General features: G+C 45.6%; 1 protein-coding gene across 1 annotated transcript in view; it reads right to left on the bottom strand.

Annotated features, from left to right (window-relative positions):
• FGD3 (FYVE, RhoGEF and PH domain containing 3) overlaps positions 1 to 15370 on the bottom strand; it is a 225214-nt gene extending 209844 nt beyond the window's left edge. The window contains exon 1 of the mRNA XM_059716171.1: positions 15096 to 15370. Within this exon, the coding sequence (XP_059572154.1) occupies positions 15096 to 15108 (13 nt within the window). The 5' untranslated portion in view covers positions 15109 to 15370. The remainder of the gene's footprint in view (positions 1 to 15095) is intronic.
• Positions 15371 to 18374: the final 3004 nt, after the last annotated feature.

Below are 18374 nucleotides of genomic sequence, written 5' to 3'. Positions count from 1 at the left end.
CCATCAGCTGTTCCCACTATATCCTGGGATATACTATAAATTCAGCACTAAGTGGAGGAGAAAAGAGTGCTCTCAAAGGCACTTTCAGATGCCAGCTAAACAGGCTATATTTGAACAGGTGTTTGAGCACTCACTGGGAATAGGATTACTCCATGTTATAAAGTATGTGGAGAACATAAGGCTCTAACAATGCCCACTATAGTGCAGTCAGAAGCAATTTGTCTGTGGGTTTCCCATTCCTTTGAAAAAATGGACTCGAACTCATGTTCACCATACCAGATTCATGCCAAGCTGCCTGGCAGCTGGGGAAAAGCCCATAGGGCTCATTTTCAAAAGATAGAGAGATCAAATTTTGAAGTGCTTACGGAATAAAATAAGAGTAGCTTTCATTCAGTCTACACACTACTACAATCTACAAGGGCAGAAGCAACAAGACTGTTTTATTTCCCTACCATGAACGCCTAGCCAGTAGAACTCATTGACACAAAAAACTATATGTTTACACGACTGAAAGGATGACTGCACATTTATATGGACAACAAGAACAGCCAGTGTTCCAGCAGAGATGATTTCCAAAAAAATCAAAAGTGAAATCCTAGTGCTACTGAAGTTGATAGCAAAATTCCCATTGACTTTACTAGAGGAAGGATTACATCTTTGGGTTCTTTGAAGAAAAGGGACTTAAGCCAACCTTTAAGGAAACCTGGATAGAATTTTCTTTTGGGCCACACTGTCCCATATCTGCCTGCTTTGGAGCTTCCTGATGTGGCAATTCCTTTATTCCTCACCGTATGTGCAAGTAGTAATTCCTTGATGTTTCCTCAACTTATCTGTCACAGCATAAAATTAACATTAAAAATAACATAGCACTTGGACAATCTAAAAAACAACAAGAATGTATTGCCCCTGCAAATGAGTAAAGAGAAGTGCCTGTACTGTACCACATGCCTGATGACTGAGGATCCTGGTTTTCTCAGTTAAAAATCCAAAATTCTCTGATTAAAAAACCCCAAATCCACATTTTTCCGTAATTAAAATGAAACATCACTATATATAAAGGCATCAGTTGAACACAATGTTTTATTGATATATTTATAATTTTAAAGCCGTTTGGAAGCCTACCAGTGCCTCAGTCATAATAAAATAAATTCTAAATACCTATATATTTTGGCATTTGATTTTGTTTTTTTCTTTTTAATCATGGAAAATCAGAGCTACCCCTGCCCCCTTCTCTCACCAGGTCCAACTGCAGCTGTCCTCCCGCCCCCTCCCCCCCTTGCTTTGTGGTGTTGAGCAGCCCTGATATGCTGATGCCCTGCCCCTGTCTATGCCGTTGCCTCTCACTCCTAACCCACAGCCCCTCAACCCCCCACAGCCCTGCTGGTGCCCGTCACGCCCAACCCAGAGCCCTCTAGCCCTGCCAGGGCCCCTCACTCCCAACCTGCAGTCCCCCAGCCTTGCTGGTACCCCACACTCCTAATCTGCTGTCCCCTGCCCCCAGCCCCCCGGTGTGTGGGGAAGAAGGGGTGGGTTCACATGCATATGGCACCCCCTGCCTGTGATTGCTTTCTCTCGCTCCCACCAGCCCCAAGCAGCCCCTTGCAGTCTAAACCTCTGCCAGCCTGCAAAGGGAAACCCACTGTTTCCTGGGTTTTTTCCTCATTTAAAGTGGAAAATCCCTGAAGAGAGAAAATCAGCATTTTTCCATGGGAAACAGAAAACCTGGATCCCTGCTGATGAAACAGCTACTTCAGCTGGTCAGTCATCACAATCAAGTTGCTGTATTTGGGACTTGCTTAGTGATTCAAGCAACTGCAAACATATGGGTGTGTGCACTCTGGGGTGCTTTGATTACACTTTGGGCTTGTTGGCAAAACAGGGAGCTTATGGAACTCCTAAATTCTAGCTTGGCATCTTTTCATTCAAATTTATACCCAGCATACTAAAAAATTAACTTCAGGGCCCTGATACTGAAAGACCTACCCTCTAGCGAACTTTGAACAATCTTAATGAATTTGGTGGAACTATATATATATATATATATATATATATATAGTTCAGCAGACACATTCATAATTCTTTGTAGTATCAGAACCTAGAACAAGAGACACTTCAGGATTGTTTTCTGTATGTAAGGAAGTCTGCCATTAGTATTTTAAATTCAAGTAAATCAACGTTGTCTGAATGATATAGTTTATTTATTAAGGTAGAAAAACAAGGCAATAACATTTTTGCCTGTTTTGCCTTTGAAAGAACTATAAAGATAGGTGTTTATCATTTTCTAAGTAGCTTTGTGCATATCTGCTGTTTAGGAAAAGAGTTAAAAGGATTTCAATTGCAATTAGAAACAGGGAGATACAGAACAGCTCAGCAGGCAGCACTGTTAGAGACTCCATGGAAAACTTCAAGTCAACAATTACTTTAATCAGTGGGGAGTGTTTCATGAAGGTGGCATACCTGCCTAGAACAGGAAATTGGAAAGGCTGAAATTTTCCTCTTGGCTAGTCCACCCTCCTCATAATCCTAGTTTCTCTGATAGCTGACAGGAGAGAAAGAAAAACAAATACATTTTTTTTTTAATTAGGCAAACTTATTTGTTACTTGAATGCAAAACGGTAATGGAAAATCAAGTGCAGACATTTTTGCAGTCTGTCTCAACTCAGTGACCCCGGACTTCAGTCAGTATAAATTGCGTGTAAGAAGTTCACTGGCTATATGTACAAAGGATAAAATCCAGTGCTTACTGAAGTCAACAGTAAAACTCCCTTTGGTTTCAACAAGGCCAGTTTTTCCCATGTTTCATGCATTGGTTTCAGCCAGTGGAGTTTACACCAGCTAAGCATTTGGCCCATTGTCCTTATTCTAATATATTCAAGGTCAGTTTCGTGATGGTGATATCTACAGCTATGGCACTGGCAAACCAGCCAACGGGTAGAAATCTACCCCAAAAACTGAGACCAAAGGCCTTATTATCAAGAAGTTTGGAAGATGGTACTCTCTACACCAAGGTTGTCCAACTGGTGGCCCCTGGGTTGCATGCAGCCTTCAAGGTGTTAAGTTATGACTCACAAGGCTTGTCAGCATGGCCGCCAGAGCTACGGTATTAGCGTGGCTTCAGAATCCAGGGGTGAACCACGGTGCTGCTTGCCCCTGCACTCCCCTGCCCACAGCCAAGTTCACGGGCTTCAGTTACTGCTGGTCACTCAAACTGGTGGCAGGGGAAAAGAGGTGGCAATGTTCACCCCCTGGATTGCAGAGCCACACCAACACAACAGTGCTGCCAGCCACACTGACAAGCCACTGTCCTGCCACCAGAGGGGGGTCATCTGGCCTGCAAGAAGCCCTGCAATCTGGATTCAGACCACAAAGCCAAATAAATTGGATAGCTCTTCTCTACACTATTGTTCAGCTCCATCATGGTGTGGGGTCCATTAAGATGTCTCACAGGATACTTCTCAAATTTTCCAAAAGGTCCATCTAGGATGCTGTTGTCCTCTAGACATCTAGCAGCTGGGGAATAACAGTATTTGAGGACCACAGAGCAGGTAATTCAACAGTCCTGGTACACTTATTTTACTGCTGAAGTAGTTATGCAAGGACACTTCAGCAGATGAACCCAGGAAGCTGAAAAAATTATCACAACTAAAACTGTTACACTCATGTCTAGAAACTTCTACAGAGGCCTCCTCTTAAAAGGAGGGTTGAGTAGATTTAAGTATTGTGCAATCCAACTGACCACCAACACCCTGTTGTTCAGTACAGTAATTTCTAGCTCATTCCTACCTCAATACCCCACCTCATTACTAAATTAGCAAGAACCTCATTAAGGTAAATGTTTGTTCAGGACATAATTACTATGAAACAATTTGTGCTTAGTCTGAAAGCACAAAAAGAAAAGTAAATACAGGCTAAATTTCCAAAAAATATAAATCTAAAGTTAATTTCTTATATACATCCATATTTAGACACTTGCCTGATTTCCAGAAGTCCCAAGTACTAAGCAATCCCCAAAGGGCTTCACTTTACTTAGGTAACTTCCTGGTTTTCAGATGCAGATGTTCAGCCAAATGCCTCAAGAAGGGTTTCATCAGCCTTTGAAAATCTTGATCTTTATGTCTGCTGACTTATAAAGATCTGCATTTCGTGTGCTTTAATTTTGTACCTAAAATACTTTAAAGCCAGGAAACAATTTAGGCTTCCGATTGGGTCTGTTGCTGGAAGCAAATTCCTTAAATCCTAGTCTTAGATTAACAGATTTTCACTCCATGCATTAATGGCACAGGATGGCCTTTACTCGTGGTAAAGGCCTTTCCCAGATAACCCAGCTGCAAATGTATCACAGGAAAGTAGGGCTGAAAGGGACCTCATAAGGTCATCCAGTCCAGCCCCTGCTCCAGGCAGGAATAAAAGCTTGTGTCAAGGGCTGACTTTTAATAAATTGCAGTGAGGTAGCTACTGTGCTACATAAAAAGCCCGGACCCAGACTTGGGTCATCTAATGATTTAGCACCAGGTTCCCCATGAACATGCAGTGAGAGGTGGCTCTCTTCTGTCTGTGCTTTGGTCCCAAAAGAAAGAGCTCTGCCTACCCCCTCATGGGGGGTGACCAAATATCTGAGATTAGGGCCATCCTTTGTGGGGGGTGGGGAAGAAATTGGGGCAACTGCCCTGGGCCCTGTGTTTTGGGGGGCCCTGCGGAGCTGGGCAGGAGCTAGGCGGAGTGGCCGCAGCCCTGTCTCTTGCAGTGTTAAAGGGGACTCACACAGGCTGATTTGCCCTGGGGCCTGCACCCCCCTACAGTCATCTCTGTCTGGGACCAACCAACACTCCACGGCACTGGAGTATTGTTATATTTAGAGGGGATTATGACTTAGAGGCATTCAGTCACAATCCCACAGATGGTAGCTTCATACTACTGGCTTTTTAGTCAAGCAGATATACCAAATGACTAAACCTGCAGTTCCTCTCATTCTGAGCAGCGTTTGGTAGCAGTAATCCTTTGATTTGAAGATGATCTCTACTACAGCTCATTGATGGTCTTGAGGTGACCTCAAGAGTCCAATCCTTGAGCCACAGATCCATCTGCAGAAGTTACAGATCTTTCCGCAGGGGAAAGTAGATCGGATAAAATATAATGGCTCTCCTGTAATATCAGTGGTAGAGGCAATTACCCTTCAGTGCACTGCACACTGGTTCAGCTTCGGAACATCTTTATCAAGTGCTTACCATTTTCCTGTTTTCAAAGCACTTTATAAATGCTATATTCATTCCGCTTGCACTCCAACATAAAATACACTTTGCACAGAATAGTCATCTATCCAAATCATTTCTAAGAGAATGCATCAAAGCAATCTATGAAGACATGCCCGAACTTAATGAATTAAGTGTTTAAAAAGAGAAAAAAATGAGATGCGTCTTGAAATATAATTTGAAGTATCTAATTATTCATTTTCATATTAAAGTTCATGAAGCCCTAAAATGTTTAATAGCTCCCTGTCTCTTACAATAGAACTTCCTGTAATCTTTTCCAGCCACAGTCTGTTAACGCCTTGAAGATTCTGTCATCAAAAGGAAAGCCTTTTCCAAGTAGTAACGGATTTGAAAAGTATGAATTGTACATTATTCCATTCGCTGCTTGATGACAGCTTTTTACTCAGTATGAAGAGTTTGCTTCAAAACAGCAATTGATGCTCCTTATGCTTTTAAAAATACTTTAGAAGTCTGTGCAATTTAAATTCTAAAAAAAAAAAAAAAAGTTATAATCCTTCCTACTAACAATGCAACATTCTCTAAAAAGTCATCGCTATCTAAGGGAAAAAAAACTGTTTGCAGTGCTTACTTAACAGTAATTTTCCTCAATGCTGAATACATCCTCCTCTCACAATCGGAGCCAAATAAAACTGCAGGAAAATTAGAAGCCAGTGAGTCAGAGCTACTAAGCCAGGGGTAGGCAATTCTTTGGGCTGAAAGACCACTTAGGGAGTTTTTGGTGAGTTGTTAGGGGTTGAGTCAGCAAATCCCTGCCCCCCTCCCCCCCCCCCACCGCATTGGATGGAGTCAGCATCCCCACCCCCACCTGCAAGAGCTCACCAAAACTCCCTAAATGGCTCTGCCCTGGGGCCTTGCCCCGCACTGTCACCACCTGATGGTCCCAGCCCCAGGGTACTCATGGAAATCAGCTTGGGACTTGCACAGGCAGGGCTCGCTCAGTCAGGTATACAGGATGGGGCCATGGGTAGGCAGGGAGCAGCATCTGGGAGAGGGGTGGGCAAGCAGGACCAGGATCATGGGATGATGACAGCGCAAGGCCAGGGCCCAGGGCAGAGTTGCAATCTGTTCCCAGCATGCCCCTGCCCACAGAACCAGCACTCACTGCTGGGACGTGTGGGCAGTGGACTGTGGCTCTGCTCTGGGTCCTGGCCCCACACTCAGTGCCCCACAATCGTGCCCTGTAGTCCTGGACCCAGCCCCAGCCCCATCTGCCTGTCCTGCTCCCAGACACTGCTCTCCACCCACCCGCAGCCCCATCCTATCCACCTGTCTAAGCACACCCTGCCTGTGCTCCTGCGCTGGTTTCTATGGAGACCCTGCCCACTCACTCTGTCTGGCACCCCCGGCACTGTGTGCAGGGTGAACGGGCTGGGGTGCCCGGCCAGCAGTGGAAGGAGCTGCCACCACCAGGGCTGCCAAGAAATGGAGTCTAGCTGCTGTACCACCCCAGCTCTGCTGCACACATGGGGGAAATAGGGCCCACTGCATGCACCATGGCCTAGTCTGCCCCCATACCTGGGCCAGGCAGGGTTGAAGGACTCACTGTGGGCCAGATAAAATCCACTGGCAAGCTGAATTCAGCTTGTGAGCCATATTTTTCCCACCCCTGTACTAAGCCTACCATAACCACTGTCTCAGAAAGACAACCGCAGGAGCATGGGTTTCATTTACAGGAAAACCAAATAGCAATAGAAGTCAGTGACACTAAGAAAAAGAGGAAAAAAGCATTTGGTGACAGTAGTGATATCAGACCAGAGTTGTAATGTACTTTAATTATGCTGTTAATGAAGAAACTAACTCTTTAATATGTATCTCTGGCATTTGTCACAGCACTGCAGTTCATACAGTAAGAACAACAAATGAATACAGCTTGAGATGTTTGCAGAAACTTAAGAAACTTCCATTCATTTTCAGTCATTCTTTCCCAGTAGCCTTCACTCCACAGATGCACACAATGGAAGAAAGAAAACCAGGAAATAAGATTTTTTCTCTACTTAATGCTGCAGACAGGTGTATCATGTGTTAACATTTCTGCATAGTCCCTGTTAGTTGGTGGCTTAGTGCTTTCTTAGTATTAAGATAAAGTAGTACTTCAGTACAAGGGAACCTGCTGACAGTGAGCTTGGGAACAGGGAAAACACCTGAAAAGCATGTCAAAGCCTATGAAGCACTACAATGTATACATTACAAGTCTAACTATACTCACCCTCTCCTTTATGTACAATCCCAATGCATCTAAACTGCCACTACACGAATGCAGAGGCCTTCAAACTTTCTCCACCCGTGACCTCCAAACTGTAGTTTCTCACCAGGACATCCAAGTCCTAAAACTCTTTGGTTGTGCCATGTACTCTTTTGTGGATGCATATTTCCAACTTTGTGGTGGGACAAGGTAAGAACTGTACAGCAGTTTTTGACAGGGTGGGGATGCTGGGTAGGCATGTGTTTTGGATCCTAAAGAAAATGCTGAGAAAAGGTGGGGAGTGCTAGAGGATACTGAAATGTGGGCAGCATACACCAGTGGATATCAAAAAATGGAAGAACTGGGCTAGCTTAGACCTCTCTCTCTCTCTATGTATTCCCATTATTCTTCCTGACACCTGTAGACCTGGGAGAGGGCATTGGCATCCTTGAGCACTTTCAGCATATGGATAAATTAAACTTAATTAAAGAGTAAGAGGTTTCAAGGAAGCAAAGGCCTCTGCAATGTTACCATGCTATATGTTGGTGAACTCTTAAAAATGTAATTATTTTTACACTTTAAAATAATCAGCCTGCCCCAGTGCACAGGGCATGGTCCAGGTTATAGGCTGCTAATGAGGAGGCCTAGCCCTGCCAGGGGGCCTGACTGCCGGATCTGTCACAAACTCAAAAGTCTAGTCTTGAGAAACGTGCACAACCTCTCTACCTCATTTTCAAATGAGGCAGGTATTATGCATCCACTTTTGTAAAGCACTTTTACATCTATGAATGTGAAGTACTGTTTATGCTGGATATGGACACATGTAACACTTGAGACCAGTTTAAATCAAGTTTAGATCTGAAGCAGACAGATATGCATGCCTGTTAAACTGGTTTAAGGCTACCTGGAATGGTTCAAAAGTGTACTTGAAAAACTAAGTACTCTTTGGAACCATTTGCAAACTGAATCAATGTTCTGATGCTGTGACATGTCTCTGGCACTTTTTATCAATGATCCCCTTGCACTTCTTGTTCAGTAAAATCTATGCAACATTCAGCTGTGTCCTCATTCTTTACTCAACTGCAAACTCTAATCACACCCCATTCCAGTCCCTGGGAACCCAAGAGAATGGGTCAAGGCTAACCCTAACACCTTCAAAGAGTGAGGTGCAAGCACTCCCCCTAACTTACCCACTGCAAGGTTTACTGGGCTGGGTATTCACAGAAATTACACATAAACCAGTATAAGTGATCAGAAACCAGTTCAAATCTGTAGCACAACAGAAGTTCAGTACACATAAACTGCTTTCAAAATAGCCAAAACCTGTTTAAGATAAACCTGGATGGATGTAGTATTGGATTTAACTGATTTAGGTTAAATCAGTTTATTGAACTTCTGTTCCACATCGCCTCCAGCTTCAAGTTAACTCTCAGTCCCTCAGCATCCCGGAATGCTTTGCACCTCCCCCGCAAACTCCCCCTCGTAGGGTGGGCAGGTGAGCCTTGGCCCAAACTGTCTATTCCAGCTGAGCAGGGAAGCATGCTCTAACACTCCCCACTTCTAGCCTGGGCCACTGCAGAGATGTGGCTGCATTTTCCCAGAATCAAAAGTGAATGTCTGTTCACTTGCTTATTGGTTCAATCTATGCAGTTTAGCCTAACCTGTGAAGACTGAACTGATTCAACCTCGGGCTTTCTGACTGTCTGTACTTAGCCCTGGTGTTGGCCTTCAGCAGCTAAAAGTCCCACCTGGAATGCTAGGCCATGTGGCATGTGGACTAAGGGTGCGTGAAACAGGCCCTATTCGATTCACATTTGGATTCGGCCCAAATCGGGGACAGTGATTCAATTAATTGATTCAGATCACTGTCCCTGATTCGATTCGGATGAATCTGAAAATTGGACGCTGATTCAGAGAATCAGTGATTCAATCATAGACGCAGATTAAATGTTTTTTCTACATCCCTTGAGGTACCAGGCACAGCTTGTGAATACTGTGATGCTAGGGCAGATGGAGCATCCCACAGGAGCATGGGGGGCCCCCTGCATGCTTGGTGGCGAACCCAGAAGTGAACTGGAAGTATTTCCAGTCCATTTCCAGGTCCACTTCCAGGAAGTGCACTGGGGGCCCCCTCGGCTCCACAATCAGCCACGGGAGGACCCCGGTGGCCCCCCCCAGACCCAGAAGTCACCAGTTGTCGAGCCAGGGCACGGGGCCCTGTGCTCTCCCCGGTGTACCCAGAAGTGGATCAGAAGTGCTTCTGGTCCACTTCCAGGTCTGCTGCTGAGTGCGCTGCGGAGCCCCCCGCACTTCTGTGGGACATTCCATGCGCCTCAGCATCACAGCATTCGCGAGCCACCTGGTACCTAGAGGTACATAGAAAAAACTTTTAAAGCTGTGTCTATGTCCGAATTGCTGAACATTTCCGATTCAATTTGGAGAAATTAAAGGATCCTCTGATTCGATTCAGATTTGAGGATTCAGCCACTGAATCAGGCCAAATCTCTGCCGAAACGAATCAGGAACCGAAGCTTCACACAGCCCTAATGTGTAGATGTGGCACGAGACAACTGTGAACCAGTTCCTAGTCAGTGACATTTGGGAACAGTTCAATTGTTCCATGTGTCCATACCCACAAGGTGCTATTAAGTAGTAGTACTTATTAATAGAGACTAGAAAACTAGAATTCTCCTCATAACTCAAATGCTGACTCTCTCTGTGAACTTGGGAAGGTACTTTAAACCTCTCTGCCTCAAGTTTCCAAACCAGTAAAATGGAAAATAACCATTTTCTGCTTTATACCATTATTTTGTGTATTTTAGACACCATGGACTAAAAACAGTGTTTTGCAAGTTGTATCATTAGTCATCACGTTGCAATAATTGTAAACAAACTAAGAAAGCATCTTTAGTGGAACATTAATTTTCCCATGAAGGTGAAATAAGATTACAAGTGTATAGTTGTTCCTCTGTCAAACCCACTATTACAATATCAATAAGGTAGTGCTATGAACACCCAATATACTTAGCAATAAAAATGTAACAAATCCCCTTTTTTTTATACAACGTATTCAGAGCCTGTTACATATTACTACAGCACATAAATGCTTACTGGAAATAAAACTTACTCTTTTTGTTCAAGAAGCCAGCTATTGTAAAACTCTTACAACACAGATTTACTGCGTAGAAAAACACATATATTAAAACTTGGTTTTTAATGGCAACTTACTGTAACTAATGTGTGATATTTTTACTAATTTCTTGGTGTATAATGTATGATTAACTTTATGTTTGCAATGTAATATGGAGAACTAATACACTTTACTCAAAAAAGATTAAGAAATGTAGATTTGCTTTCATGGGAAAAATGTATTATCAAATTAAAAACAAAATGTTAGTGCTCACAGTCTGATATGTATGCTTCCTTATCCTTTCTGTTTTTATATGAACTAGCTCAGTTCAAACCACATTGACAAATCAAGTAGAGTGGCCACGTCTGTATCAATATGGCTGAAAATCTCTCTGTACTGCTATAATAAAAGTTTGTTTTATGGGTTTGTAACAGGGTTGTAATAATCCATTCCCAATGGCAACTTGACATAGAAATCTTCTGCCCTAGACAGAACATTATTGCTAGTTTTGAAAAGTAGAAGTCATTTTATATTTTTTCCAGCAACATATTAAATATTATTAAGTACATATTGGTTGACAGAATTATGATCTCAGGCAAAAGCAAGTTAGCTTAGACAATGCTTCTTGGGCTTGCACTCTACAGACACATAGGAAGACACAGGCTGGGATTTTCAAAGACATCTAAGGAAGCTGGGTGTTCAAATCCCACAGAAATTCAGAAATCCCAGCTGCAACACCTGTCCTGGAGAACTTGCAGTGTAAACAGATAAAACATTGCATAGGAAGCATGAAAAACATTACTTTTTAAATCTGAATTTGGATTCAGAATTCACAAACCATTCTTCTCTGTCCCTAGATACTTTGGTAACAAGGTCAACCTGCTTTTCTTCCACCTATGGAAATCATAGAATCACAGAAGGTTAGGGGTGGAAGGGACCACAGGAGGTCATCTAGCCCAAACCCCAGCTCAAAGCAGGACCACCCCAAACTAGACCATCCCAGCCAAAGCTTTGTCTAGCTGGGTTTTGAAAGCCTTCAAGGATGGAGCTAAAACACTGGAACAGGTTACCCACTATCAAAGTATCAGTGTAACTTTTCACAATTTTGTGTTTGATTTTAATGCTGCTTCTGTCATTTTCTCCCACATCTGCATCTCTGGGGCATCAGGCTCATATCAGCACCCAAACCCCACCCGCCTTGCATATTATCCATTCCACTATTTTCAGCTCTTGGGTAGGGGCATAAAAGTGCTTTGAGCCTTGAAGGTGTATGTTTCCCTGCCACTGCTACACCACTCTGGGCCTTCTCAAAGAAGGTGGGATCTTATAATCCTTCCCTTGGAAAAGAAAGCTGGTGGACTCCTGCCTGCATATCGATAGAGATGGAGGGGCCTCAGGGAACCCAAAATACCAGATTCAATCTTAGCAAGGTCTTGAAGTGTGGGTCTGATTTTAAACATGAAGTGAAATGGACAACTCCCACATTACCAAACCCACGCATTCAAAAATCTTTGACTCAGGCTCCTAAAACTAGGAAACTGGCTAAGGGATGAGACTGTTAAATGATACACTTGGTGATCTTTTTATTTGCTTTCTGGTTTTGCTAGCCATTTTTAAGATTTTTTCCTCATTCAGCCACAAGCAAATTGAGCTTTCATTAAAAAGAGAGTGAAAGTGTTGGGGCTTTAAGAAAAGGACCTAGTATCTTATGATAAAAGAGAAAAACAACAAAACTACCCAAATTGGATGCATAAAGTTAATTATGTACTTGAATACTATACTGACTCAGGGCCTGAGTAACCAGAGGAAAGGAGAGCCCAGCAAGGCTGCTCCCCTTGGCAATGGTCTTGGGCTGATCTAACCTGTACCTTTACTGGGAAGAAGGGGCCCTAGCAAAACTGTATTTATAAATATTAACGTGAACTAATTATACAAAGGCATCGTTCCTAGAAATCTGTTGAATTAGATTAGATTTTTACCATGTTTTTCTCACCTTTATTCACCTAAAGATTTACAAGTAGCAGAGAGAAAGACATCTGTCCACACTGTAGTCACTTGGTATTTTTGAGTTTGTTTGTAAGTCCAATTTGCTTATTCGAGAATGATGTTGTATGTGTCATTTTACTCAGACAGAAGTGTAGCTCCCAGCTGTAACATAAGCGATTCTGCCAAGTGCTCTGAGTTACAACCTTACCCCAGACCAAACAGAAGTTCACTGTTGGTTCCAGGGGGAGGGGAATGGGCTGGGAGCCTGCAGCCAGGTTTCCATAGTAACGGCCAGGTTCTCTGCCAGCTGCTGTTTTCCGAGTGGGAGGGGGAAAGGCAGTGGAGGGAGCGCGTTCTTGGGGCTCCCCAGCCAGTGCTGAAGGGTTGGGTGGGTGAATTGGAGTCCCTCCATGCCACCTCTGGGGGGGAGCGGGCTTCAAACCCCCCAGACTGAACTCCCTCCACTCTCTTTCCCCCTCCCATTCTGAAAACAGGGACAGGCTGGGAGCTCCCCAGATGCAGGTTACAGAAGAGGCTACATCTTGAAATATCTTTATCTGATATCTCATGCAATGAGGGGGTCAGATTTTCACCAGATGAGCCATTTTTGAAGCTGTTTGCAGCTGTGCTCTTGTCTTTGGTTACAGCTATAAACTGCTTTCTGCGGCCAGATCAGGTGAAAATTGTCACTTCTGTCTGCACCCATAATGCACTGGTCTAGATCAGTGGTGCTCAACCTATTTGGTCCTTGTCCTGCAAGCTAGATCCCAAATGCAGGGCTGGCCTCTGGGTCAGATTCAGCATGGGGTTGGTGCCCCAGGTCAGTCCATCAATGCAACCTGGCTGCAGATGGCCCCGTGCCTGGATCCAGCCATGGACTGGTCGTACCCCACACAGCTGGCTCCAGCAATAGTGTGACCCTGTGCTCTAGACCAACCTCATGGGTGCATCCCAGCCCCTGGGGGTCCTCACAGGTCTGCAAACTGGGCAGCAGGAGAGCAGCAGTTAATGCTACCACCACTCTCCTGCCAGCAAGTTTCCACACCTCTGGGGAGACCCATGGACCAGATGACAAGACTCCGCAGGCTGGATCTGGCCACAGGCCAGAGGTTGAACACCACTGGTCTAGATTAACCAAAGTTATTAGAGATTTGTTAATTTATGTTTATACAGTGTTTTTACATGTCTAAGATATCTGTCACTATATACATTTTGCATGTCTCTCCATGTGCTTGGAAGATGTTAGGTTAGGGCGCTACCTATGCCTTGTAGATGCAAGACTGTGTAGTCTCAGTAATAGGTTAAAGAAGATTTTGTGTGGGATGGTCTGCATGGGGCTGATCCTGCCTCAGGCAGGGTGCTAGAGTAGATGACCTCCGGAAGTCCCTTTCACCCCTACTTCTCTATGATGAAAAGTCACAGCAAACACCATCACTTTCTTATAGCATATAAGAAACTTCCAGGTTCTTTAACCATTTCCTGCAAATAGCATAGCGCTAGTGTGCTGAACATGTTTAGACACTGGAGATCTTCACTTGGGTTTAGAGTCTAGCGTGTTTGGTAAAAACTTAAATTTGGTAGGCCAAGTTCAAAGCAAGCGTATACCTCCCCCTTTAATAAAGTTTAACAACTCCTAGTATTTCAAATGGAAAATGTGACTTCGGTACTGAGGTTTAAAAAAGCAGTTACGATGCATGCAGCCAATTTTCTAAACATGAATCTCATAAGGTTTTTTTCCCCCCTTGCACATGAGAATGTACAGCCGAGGCAAGGCAGCCAGCTAGATGCAAGAGACCAGAATGGCTCAGAGGTTTTCAATTTGCAAGCTAGAAATGGTTTACATTACAAGCACTAACAGCTCCAGTAGGTATAAAAAAATAAAAAAATAATAAGGGATTGGGGGTGGGGGGGAGAGAATAAAAAAAAAAGTCTTGGCTTTTCTTAAGTGCCTAAATATGGATTTTGCTTAGTAGCTCGAACCAGCGCAGAGGAAATGAATTGGAGGCGTGTGGTAGCAGTGGCCTTACTCATGAAGTATGTGACCGGATGGTTTTATGTGGTTGTGGAAAGACCTAAAATATATTTACGCAGATCAGCACTATATTTACCCCCGAAAAAGGCCGATCTGGTCAGGGCTGTCAGACACGAAAAGGCTGGAGTCTCGGGGCCCTGAGACGAGGAGGAGGAGGGGAGGCTGAGCTGACTCCCGTCCCGAAGGGCTCTTCGCTCCCCCCGGGCTGCTCCGACCCTTTTGAAAGGCGCCGAAAGCCCAAGCGCCCGGTCCCCTCCGCGCCGCCGGCCCCAGCCCCGGCCCCCGCTCCCGCTCCCCAGCGCCGCGGAGCCCGCCTGCCCCGAGGGGCGCGGCTGGCGGCGGGGAGCCCCGCTGTGCCGGGCCGGGGCCGGGGCCGGGGCCGGGGCGCCTGTGCCCGCCGCGCTCCCCTCGGGCCGGACCCGGAGCCCTGGGGCACCGCCGCTGCCGGCGCGTGGGGGCCGGGGCCGGGGCCGGCTGCGGGATGCTCGCACTCACCGTCCGCCTCCATGGGCTCGGGCCGGGCCGGGGCTGAGACGCTGCGGGCGGCGGGCGGCTGCAGGACGGCGCGCCGGGCCGGGCCGGGCCGGGCGGCTACAAAGGCGGGCGCCGGGCGAGGGCGGTGGGTTTCCTCTCCCTCCCCTGCAGCTGCATCGCGCGGCGGCGGCGGCGGCGGGCGGGCCGAGCGCGGGGAGGCGGGAGGAGGCGGCCGAGGCGGCGGCGCTGCTGCCGCGCCTCTCCCCGCGCCCCGGCCGGCCGCGAGGGTCCCGCTGGGGGCCCGGGCGGGGGAGGCTGCGGCCGGCAGAGCGCGGGCCCCGGCTGCGGTCGGTGGGCGGCCGGGCGGGCTGCAGCCTCCCGCCTCCGCCGCCGGCCCGCGCGCACCCCGGCAGCTGCAGGCTCCAAAGGCTGCCTCGGTGCTCGCTGCTGCCCGCCCGAGGGAGCCGGGGGCCCCGCGCCCCTTCCCGGGTCCCCCCCAGCCCTGGGGAGCCCTGCCAGCTGCACCGGGGTCCCCGCGGCTAGGAGCTACATCAGGCCTCTCCGTTTGAGCGCCCCCCGTTTGAAACGGGCCCATTAGCAAATCCTCTGCTGCGGCCCGGGAAGTCAAACGTGACAGGACGCTCCAGGGGAGGCTTTTTACATCTGGGGATGCCGGCAGTCACTTGGCCGAAGGGGCAGGCGGGGGCAGTTTGCCAGCGGCGCCGACTTTAAAAGCGACCCCGGCCGTCGCAGAGGACAGGCCTTGCTGCTTAATTCGGGTACCATGCTCCTCCAGGATAACGAACCCCACTTCAGTTAGGTAGCAAGGCAAACTCCACCAAGTGGGTGGCTGAGAACTAAGTTTCCCATCCACCCTTCTCAGCAAGCAGAACAAAAGAAGACAGGAGACAAGCTGCATCTGAAATGTGTTTCCATTAGTCCAAACTCCCTCAAATTATCATCATCATCACAGCTCCTCCCAGGAGGAGAGAGGCTCCATGCCAGCTATGAACCGCCTGCCTGGAGGAGTTTTCCATCTAGTGCCTCCTCTGGGAAATCCTATGAAATATAAGCTTTCCTTTCTACCCAGGAGAACTTTTACGATCTTTTCTCCAATGCCTGATGGAGGGTGTTTGCACCTGAAAGCTTGCAATTAAAGACTCTTTTTGGCAAAAATATTGTTGGTCTAATAAAAGATATCTCTACAGATTGTAAACCCCCCGCCCCCTCCCCCCCAAAAAACCCAGACTGCATCTTCTTCACAAATATTTTACACCTCAGGAAGGACTACAAAAATCCAGAACTAAACAGTTATGGTACTTAGTAATGTCCGATTGCTCTGTGATCTTTCATTATGCTTTATCTCCTACCTCAGGGGGATCAGAGATACGGCCTGGGGTGCTACCCACGGGTCTTTGACTCTCACAGGCAATGTGCACTCGCCCTTGGCTTGTGTGTGGCATGCAGTACCTGCAGCCGAAGTCCCATGCACTGGATCCAGCAGTGAATTGGCCCTGCACCACTCATCTAGCTCAAAGGGCCTGATGAGCAGGGATCCCGGCTTTATTTGATTTAAAAGAATCCCCAATTTTCGATTTTAAAAAAAGTAACCCCAAATCCACATTTTCCTGCAATTTAAATGAAACACTCTGTGTGTGTGTGTGTGTGTGTGTGTGTGTGTGTGTGTCAGAGAGAGTGACAGAGAGAGAGAAACTTCCTTAGCCTGATGAAGGGTTTTTGAACCCGAAAGCTTGCTTAATAACTATTCTCCAACTATTTGGGTTGGTCTAATAAAAGATATCAAAGTCACCCAAGGAACCTTGTCTGCCTATGTCCTTAGACCAACACGACTACAACCTAAACCCCTATACACATGCGCGCACACGCGTGTGTGTATTAACACACACACACACACACACACGTGGTGTTTCATTTAAATCACAGGAAACTGTGGATTTGGGGTTACTTTTTTTTCCCCACCAAAAATTGGGGATTCTTTTAAATCGGAGAAAACCAGGATCCCTGCTGATGCATCTTGTCCTACCTCACTGATTGGCCAGCTTTGACTTTATGCCCCTTGTTTTGTTCTGTAATAGAAATATGCTGTTGAAAAGGTGTGCATATTTTCACAAGTGGATATTTTCATAAATGCAATTAGATTCATTGGGTAGGGTAAGCTCAAGAGTTTGTACACACACGGAAGGTATTCTGGCAGGATTAAGACAGGGTGGGAATTGGAAGTAAAATATTTCTGCCAGAACCACTCTTATGGGTGGACTCATTCCAGAGTTTCTCAGGCTTAATTTAACTCGCCTCCAAAGCAACATTGACTTTTTAAATGCTCTTTCTGTGACACTTGGTAGGTTTTGTTAGTGACTATATTAAAGTTGATAGTGGTTTTATGTGGGTGGGGGTATAGGGTCAAAAAGGATTAAATGGAAGTGTCTTGCAGACCCTTTCTGAAAAAACTGGTCCCCTCTGATAACGGGTGCTTAAACTATATAACTTTGACCTAGTCCTATGTTCCTAAATAGGCTATTACAGACTATGCATATGCAAGCCCACCATGTCTGACACTGAGCAGGGATGAGCTCAGTCATTTCAGACTGTACTGAGTTTACTTGATCCCTTTCACACACAAACCCACTCGCAGGGCCAGGGTTCCACCCAATATTACAAAACTCTTTACTTTTTTTTTTAGAATATGCTTTTATTTTATTATAAATAATGTATATATTCTAGTCATGCAGGCTGGGATTTCCACGTTGAATTCCAGTGAATTTCCTTATGCTCCTTTTAAAATCTGAGCTTCAAATATTAGCATGCAGATGTGCATTCCTAACATGCATTTAACATAAAAAAAAAGGCATTTATTTCTTTACAAAACATCCGTCGCTTCCTGCAATTAGAGCTGTCATATAGGACAATGAGGAAAATTAGCTCTTAAGCTAGTTCTGTTTCTGTAGAACTGCTTATCAATTATCATTACGTGGCTACCAGATACAATAGCTGTTCCAGAGCAAATACAAAGAAGCTAGAATAGGTCCAACATTTTAAGGTGAAATACTCCACTTCTTTGCAGTAAAAAAATAGGGATTAATGCTATTTTATAGCTTGGGGTGTCTTGAGAGAAAGTGTCACTGATCTCATGCATTTCTTACAAAACCCAATCATGCCTGTATGTCAGAAAAGCCATTGCTCATTTTAAATAATCTTTTAAATTTATTGTCCAATTTTTTTGTCTTTAATATTTCAATCTATGCACCAATCCATGTGCTAATTCCAGTTCCTAAGGCAGGG

Source organism: Alligator mississippiensis, chromosome 12 (assembly GCF_030867095.1).
Source record: "Alligator mississippiensis isolate rAllMis1 chromosome 12, rAllMis1, whole genome shotgun sequence".
Taxonomy (NCBI): Eukaryota; Metazoa; Chordata; order Crocodylia; family Alligatoridae; genus Alligator; species Alligator mississippiensis.
The sequence above is the reverse complement of the archived record's forward strand: the minus strand, read 5'-3'. Positions and strand labels throughout refer to the sequence as shown.